Raw genomic sequence first — 8872 nt, 5'->3', positions numbered from 1 at the left:
CTTGTATATTTTTAAATTATTTAATATATATATCAATGAGTTAAAATAAGTAAAATGATGAGTTTGAAATAACAAATAAAAATAATTTATCGATTGACTTTTAATCTATTTTTTATTTTCTTTTGTTTTTTATTTGCTTCTACTTTTCCTTTATGTTTTCTCTCTCCTACATTTTCTTTCAATTTTTTTTGGAATCAAACGTTTAACATAGTTTAAAAAATCATTTTAAAAATCTAATAATCACTTGTAGTGATTATTAAAGTAATAATTGATAGATGCGCATTCCAAAAATTGAATTTTTATTATGAAACACATGACCAAAAATACCATGAGAGCATTTTTATTGATTCATATCTAAACATTATCTTTAAAAAAAAATGTTTCTAATAATAGTGTTGATAGAAGCAAATTAAAAACAATTTTATTAAAATCACTCTGGTTCTAATAATACATTTTCATAGAAGTTGCATCTCGATGAGATAACAGAAATGATTCACATAATTTAACAAAGACGCATGGATTATTTTTCCTGCAAGCAAGCACAAACTTGGGATTGGTGGTCCTAATTCTCTGGCAATTAATTTTGTCAGAGTTTATTAAACACACAAATTTGGAAATGTTACTACCAATAGATATTTATCAAGGATAAACCTCGATAAGAGACCTTAAACCCAGTATGGGCGTTATCTTATAGCCACTGAAACCAGAATCCAGGAAGAGCTTCTTCCATTCTTTCTCCTCCCTCTCTCTACCCGGGTACAAAACCATCATCAGCATATCCATGAAGAGTTGTGTCTCCACTTTGGACTCATCCTCATCTCCTTTCTTGTTTAGAATCGCCATGTCTATGATCATCACCTTTCCTCCCTTTTCTTTGCTTGGAATTGCCCCTCTGCATTGCTCGAGTATTTTCAGGCATTCTTCGTCGCTCCAGTCATGCAATATCCACTGCTTGATATAATTTGCATTAATCCAATTATTAGAAAGCGTTAGTAGTCTCATTCATAAAAGTAATCAACTGTTGGAATCTATTAGCCAGGAGCTTAGGCAGACATATTGGAGTGTGCTTAATACATCGGAAGTCCAATCCAATCAATATCCTGAACAAATATTCTTAAAAATAAATAAAGAAGAAAACTTGGGTTATACCTTCAGTAAAATGGCATCCGCAGGAGGAATTGCCTCGAACATATCCCCTGCGAGGTAGGTCAAGTTTTTGCTCCCTTGCAAGTCAGCAACCACGTGCGGGAGATCAAGCACAGTGCTGTGCAAGTGTGGGAACGCGTCGACAATGGTCTTAGCCACTGTTCCCGTACCACCGCCAACATCAACAAACGAGTTCAGCCCCTCAAAAGCGCCCTTGCACTCCTTAATGAGCACGCTGGTGACCAAGCGAGCATCACTGGCCATGGCCTCGTTGAAGAAGTTGTTAAACCTCGGTTCATGGCAACCATAATCCCAAATTGTCCGCCCATGGGCAGTGAAAAACGGGGTGGGATCATCATTTTGAAACCAAGCACTTACATAATGCCATGGTTCCGTTAAATCTGGGTCGAGCATGGCAAGCAAGAAGGGTGTTGCGCTCAAAGGATGGTCCTTCAGGAGGAGCCTAGAAGCATTTGCAAGTGCATAACCCTCTTCGTCCGCACTTTCTTGGACTCTTTGCATAGTAAAGAATCCAGAATGAACAAGAATTCGCATGAGGCGATGAACGCACAGTGTCTTATTCGGACGGACAGGGAGCTTAGCAACCAGCTCATGAAGAGTCATGGGCTGACAATGGTTGTGAATGATGTCGGGGATGCCAAGTTGAATAGCACATTTCAGTGACATGGAATTTATGAAGTTGAATATGTGGTTCCAAACGTGAGTTTGAGCTTGAAGCAGCTCACTAGATCTCCCACCATTTGCCAAATCCATGTCTCACACCCTGATCTCTAAATAAAGCCTCTGATTTATTTCATATCCATCCTCCACTCCTAACCTCTTTATATAATACTGGGTTTCGACTGTGATAACATCAAAATGAAAATGATAACCTTTTAGTGAGTCATTAGTTACATGTGATGTTTTGGGTAAGGATAAATTACACTTAAATTTGAAAGTGAGGCCAACAAGGCATCATAAGAGTGGTCCTTCTATATACAATAATATCATATCCATTCGATAAGACCCCCACGTCCCACCACACCCTCTTTTCATTTAGGAATTGATTCTTTCCTTCCCTTTTCTTTTTGGCATTTTGCTTGGCTCACGCCGGGCGGCTTTCATTCAAAGTATACAATTTTAGTTGTCTCAATCTCTGAACGTCTTTTGAGAATATAACTGCAGTTCACTGGCCAAATGAGATTACGAGATCTCTTTATTGGACAAAGATCCACCTAATATTTGAAAAAGAAACGAAGAAATTAAGATTCATGTGTAAACCTTTAAAAATGAAATGTTCATGGAAAACGTTTAGGTTGTAATTAATTATTTGTTTGGTTCAAACTTAATAGGCTTTGATTACTTATTTATTTATTAACAATATTTATGATTAAAATATTTAAAATTTATAAATAATTTTCTTATTATACTAATCAATATATAAAAAAGTTAATATATATATATATATGTTAATATTATTTTAAATATATTTTATAAATATTTTTTAGTTCTTTTTTTAATTACAAATTTAATTTTTAATCAAAAAATTTTATTTTACAAAATAAGTAATTTTAAAATTAAATTTATGATATATGGGATAGTATATCAGACTCCCTTCAAGATTAACACATCTTATGTAATAAAGATATAAAAAACATGATGAGTAATATATTTTATCATTTATCATATCTCATATTTAATTAAACATATGATAGTATTATAATCAAATATGGGATAAAATCAAGGATGAAAATATCGGTAATCACGGATATATCTGTATTTCGATTTTACGGATATATCGGAGATATATCGGCGGATATTTTGGAAAAAAATATCGATAAGCCTAAAATTAATCAAAATTTATAAAAATATAAGAAAAACTTCATAAAAATGTAATTAGAAATATAATAGATATTTTTAAGTTGTTTTGTTAAATAATTTAATATATGTATCGATAAGCCTAAAATTAATCAAAATTAAATATGAATTTTATAAGTGTACATTTATTATTAAATTACATCAAATATTATTTCATAATAATATTATGATATTTGATTATAATATGTCTAACTTAAAAGTATATATTAATATTAAAATTATGATCCATTTAATTCAATTGTATTAAATGATATAAAATAAATTATGATATATGTACGATTTTTTAATATTTAATTAATTTATATATTAAAAACATTATGAAGAAAATTATTATGATAATTTTTATATTTTTTGTAATCAATAAAAAGAATTTTTTTTATTTAATTATAAAATAATTATAATTAATTTGCTCTCTAAAATTTTCTTTTAAAATTAATTATAAACTCCAACATTTAGGACTATATAACTCCAACATTTGGTTTAACGTCCCTCATTGAGGTTTACCCATAATAATTCTTGGTTTGTCCCTGTTTGTTAATTGATCATGTATGAATCATGAAAGTTTATACATCTTGCTTATAGAATACGTGGATGAATACATGTTAAAAAAACCTAGGATCTAGTAAGGTAATACCCAAAGAGGGTGAACGAGTGTTTTTCAAAAGAATTTAATATAAGAATTGAAAATACTAACCCAATTAAACCTATGAAAAGGATTTAAACCTTTTTAATCAATTAAACCTTGATAGATTAAAGATGATGAGTAAAACATCAACACACAAGAGACATAAGATTTTTACATAAAAAAAACCACTCACATAATATGCAAATGTAAAAACCATGGGGTTAAAGACCTCAAATCAACAATCCACTATTTAAGAAGGTAGTAAACAAACTTACCTAGTAGATGCTACCCTTAGATGCCTTAGCTCCCAAGGGGATCTAGATCTCCTTAACAACCAACAAATAGACAACCAAACATATTTGAGAGTTTTTTATTAAGTATAAAGAATAATAACTTAAAGGTTTAGGGACATTCACTCTATGAGAGAACTCCCCTAATAGGCATATATAAGAGAAAACCTAGTGGATTCCAATAACCTAGTGAACTTGGAATCAATTTAGAAATCATATTTTACCAAAATAATAATTTAGAAACTAAAAAATTTTAGAAAGATTTAGAAAGATTTCATATTTTAAATTCAAAAATAATGATAAGATTTTCTTTTTTAAATTCTTTTCCAAGTCTATTTTGGAAATTCCTTAAAAGATTTGGAAAGTTTTTTTTTTTTATTCTCAATTTAAAAAATTCTTTTCCAAATTAATTTTATTATTTGGAAAGATTTTTCTTTTTAAATTCCTTTGCTAATTTTATTATTTGGAAAGATTTTTCTTTTTAAATTCTCAATTTAAAATTCTTTTCAAATTAATTTATTTCTAATTTTTATAAGTTCACTCTATGTTTTTTATGTCATTATTCTCAAATAACTTAACCATACTTACCTCTTTAATTGGAACTTGATTCTACATCAACCTTGAATCTTCAAATAAGTGTAAATTATAAGAAAGTACACATACTTCTCAACTAAGATAACAAAATTGTCAACTTATTCTAAATAGCCTAATGCACTTTTTTTAAATCTAAAATTTAATATTCATAAAAATATTTGAAAATAAGATTTAACTTAAAGAGTACATGGTAGTAAGACATCTTAAATCTATTAACTCTTACAAAAAGCCTTAAACGGCTAAAATTCGGGATTTTCATTATCAACCATTAATATTATTTATTATGAAATGATGAGATGTTATTAGACCATTTTGCACTATGGCATTAACCATAGTATCTATGTAATGTAACTAAGGTTGAGGTGCATTAAGATAAGATTTCTTGCATATCTTTCAAAAACACCTTGTCTTACAATTTTTAGAAGATCCTCTTCCCTTACAATTTTTAGAAGATCCTTGAACAATATTTTGATCTTTTAATTGCCTTAATATTTTAAAAATTATAGCCCAAAACAATATGAACATACAAAAACTTAATCTAAAAACTCAAGGGCAACCCATCAACTACCCAATCGATCGATTAAGTGGTGGAAAAGGAGGTTGTATGCAATGTATATCGATCATTCAACCAATTAAGGCGAGCCTCAACTAACTGCCTGCTTCCTCTAACAATTACCTATAAAAGTGTAATGACTAGTTGATTGGTCAACCTCTTGGTTGATCAATTAAGCTATAACTTGTGTCAAATGGCTATTATAGCGTAGAACTCCTATTTAAAGCTATTGGAATTCATTTATAGGTTAAAAAAAGAGCTCTCATTCAATCCCTTAGGTTCATTTACCCCTAAACTTTCATAATCCATTTTAATGCCCCTTGATCCTAGCTCTCATTCTAAACTAAAGTTTGTACTCTTAAAAGGTCACATTCTTATACTTTAAGAGAAAGAGGATTAGTTAAATTTGGGAGAACACTTAAAATATCCTAAAGGTCCATTGGAATTCTGAATCTAGGTGTATGAAGATTGAAGGGTTTTGGTTGAGAAAGCATTTGATTTAGTCGAAGAGCTTGACATTTAGGAAAAAACAAGGATTGGATATGTAGGCAATCATTGAATCATTATAAAATCGTGTTTATATCTCTTTCTCTATTTACTTATCTTGATATTTATCATTCTTGCGGTAAGGGTCATCATTTGCATTAAATATTTTAAAAATTAAAATTTGACTAATGACAAATTTAACATCTCCATTCCCCTTCTCCTTCTCCTTATACCCAAATTGCATTAGTTTTAACTTCAAAATTGGTATTAGAGCTAGACTTCTTATTTAGGACTTACCCATTTAATAGGATAAATATATTATAGTCATATAAATCTCCATTACACCATAGATAGAAATAAGTACAATAAGGTATGCAATGTGAATTGACTAAAGAGATACGGAGATTCCTTGAAATCACTCATTAGGAAACCGAGTAAAAAAATAAAAAAATTACATTCTAATACATAATAATGAAATTTTTAGCATGAAAATCTTTTTTAAAAATCTTATTTTTTTTGTTATATTTATTATATGTTTTTATTATTATTATTATTATTATTATGGGTCATGAATAATTAAAAAAAGGAATAAGTAAATGAATAAAAATGTTGGCATCTTTATTATTTAAAAAAACAATTTATTTTATGTTGTATTTTAAAAGGAGGATCGGATATTTTTGTTTCAATTTTATGATTAATGATAAGTTTGAACAATTATAAAAATAAAATAAAAAGAACCTTACACTACAAATTCGGAGGTTTATGTGATCACTTCAAAGTTCCGTAATTTATCTTCCAAGAAGCTCTCGAGGAAAAATTGGAGACTTCAAGTTGATGAATAACAATAATTTACTTGGATAGTAACCTATATTTGTCATGGGCAAAATGAGGGGTCTACAAAGACAAAATGTATTTCTCTTAAGGAATCCATAAATGATGATGAAGATGAAGAAGATAATGAGAAAGATAATGACATAACAATCACAGAGAGAAAATTCAAGAAATTCATCAAATTTGAAAAAGGGATGGCAAAGAAGCATTATCTAAAGGAGTCTTCAAGTTGTGACAAAGAGAGAAAATAAATAAATAAATAAACAAACACACACATCATATACTCTAGTTGCAAGAAGGTAGGGCACATAAGATATGATTGTCTACTATTCAATAACAAGTGAAGAAATTAGGAAATAAGAAGGTAATGATGAACACATAAAGTGAAAAAAAAAAAAAGAAGGAGAATTATCCGATAGGGTGGGGTGGGCTGGAATAATTATTGGAAAAGATGGTCACTTCTAATAACTCTTGGGGAGGACTTTAATAGGCTTAAATACTAAAATTGTCCTTCAATTAAAACTTTTAAAATTCAAAACATTTAAAGCACTTCACTTGATTTGTCAAGACATTTATGGTGCATGGACCCCACATTTATTGTAATTATTGACATTCAAATTTTAAATCAAAATTTTGAGTTTAACCCTTACAATTATTATATGTAATGATAATATAATTTGTTATTTAAATTTACTATTTAAAACAAAAATGCTTCTAAAAAATATTTTCAAAATATCATTTATTGTTTTCTTTTACATTTTTTTATTCTAATTTTTAATTCTATTAAGAAAAAAATAAGTTTTATAATTATATAATAAAAATGATGATTTTTTTTCATATATATTAATTTTAAATTGATAAATTATGTTTTTGTATTAAATTCAAAGAAGATAAAATGTTTAATTTTTCCTTCAAATTATCTAAAAAGAATAAGAAAATGATGGAGAATGTTTAATCATTTTTTATTTTTTATTTTTTATAATAAAATAATTTTTTAAAATTTATATGATTTTTTTTCCTTTGCATAGTGTTTTTTTTCTTAATTTTCATATATAATTTTTTTTTCTCAATGCATCGAGTGGATAATGTTAATACATTTGATATATAGAATATTAATGAGGTATAAAAAGTAATATTCAAGATTATTACTTTTATTATAAAATACATGTACAACAAAAATATGTTATAATTACAATATAAATACACTTGCATTATAATACATTACAACAAAACCTAATTAGGAAAATTTTGAAATTTTTTATAAAAATAATAATTTTGTATGATCATATCATATTTCACAACATACTTATATCATAAATAATTTTTAAAACCAAATGAAATACTAATTTGAATTCGTGAGACTCATAGTTTATATATATATATATATACAAAAATTATTAAATAATTTCAATGCACTAGATGAATGTTGTTAATATATTGATACGATGTGTTAATACTAATACGATATGAATAAGCATTTTTAGAATTATTACTTTTGTAATTAAATATAGGTATGACACAAATGCATTATACTTACAATACAAATACATTATCATTACAATATATTATAACATAATTTAATTTATTTTTGTTTAATTTTTTCATGTGCTATATCACCCAATGAATAATTGTGAGTTATTTCATTTAATAGTTGTGTGTTAGTCAATTGAATATTTATATATTATTCAATTGATGAGTGCTCGTAAAAAAGAATTATTCATTCTATTATGATAACAAAGTTTTTAATTATATGTTCTATATATAAAATGATATAATAACCTTAAGATATGACTTTTTTATGAGATATTGAAAATTATTTTTTTTACAAGGTTTTTTAAAAAATCTCAATTTTTTGAAAAAATAAAAAAAAGAAAAAATAGCAAAATTTTAAGCAATCACTTGATTGTTCAAAAGTGAACAACAATTCTTAATTTTCATATTACTTGTTTTACAAAATAAAAAAATGATTAAAAATTAAATTTATGGCTAAAAAAAGAACAAAAAATATTTATAAAATCTATTGTAAAACAATATTATTATTATTATTATATATGTGCGTATATATAATACACTTTATTTTTATATATTGAATAACATAATATAAAATAGATATATTTTAAATATTTTAATTGTGAATATTGTTAAACATAAGCGAAATTTCATATTTTTTAATAGTAAATATTGAAATATAATATAATTTTAATAAAAATAAATATCTTTGAAAAATAATAAATATTTTATTCCATTTTTTTATTTTACAAATTAACTAAATAAGCATAATAATTAAAACATATTCAATTACATATATTACCTTAAAATTTCATATCCATGGGATATAATATCACATATTCAATTATATATACTATCTTAGAATTTCATGTATATTGGATATGATATCTAAGGATATTACATCTAATTGAAAATGATACGCATATAGGATATGTTTTTTTTTATCTAATGAAATATGAT

General features: G+C 26.6%; 1 protein-coding gene across 1 annotated transcript; it reads right to left on the bottom strand.

Annotated features, from left to right (window-relative positions):
• Window positions 1–639: 639 nt before the first annotated feature.
• On the bottom strand, window positions 640–1941 carry LOC100243765 (trans-resveratrol di-O-methyltransferase). Its single transcript, XM_002278280.2, has 2 exons — window positions 1150–1941; window positions 640–948 (listed from the first exon to the last, which is right to left on the bottom strand). The coding sequence occupies exons 1-2, from the start codon at window positions 1918–1920 to the stop codon at window positions 640–642; spliced, it is 1080 nt and encodes a 359-aa protein (XP_002278316.1). The 5' UTR covers window positions 1921–1941.
• Window positions 1942–8872: the final 6931 nt, after the last annotated feature.

This window comes from Vitis vinifera, chromosome 12, assembly GCF_030704535.1.
Source record: "Vitis vinifera cultivar Pinot Noir 40024 chromosome 12, ASM3070453v1".
Taxonomy (NCBI): domain Eukaryota; kingdom Viridiplantae; phylum Streptophyta; class Magnoliopsida; order Vitales; family Vitaceae; genus Vitis; species Vitis vinifera.
This window is presented reverse-complemented; position numbering and strand designations above follow the sequence as displayed.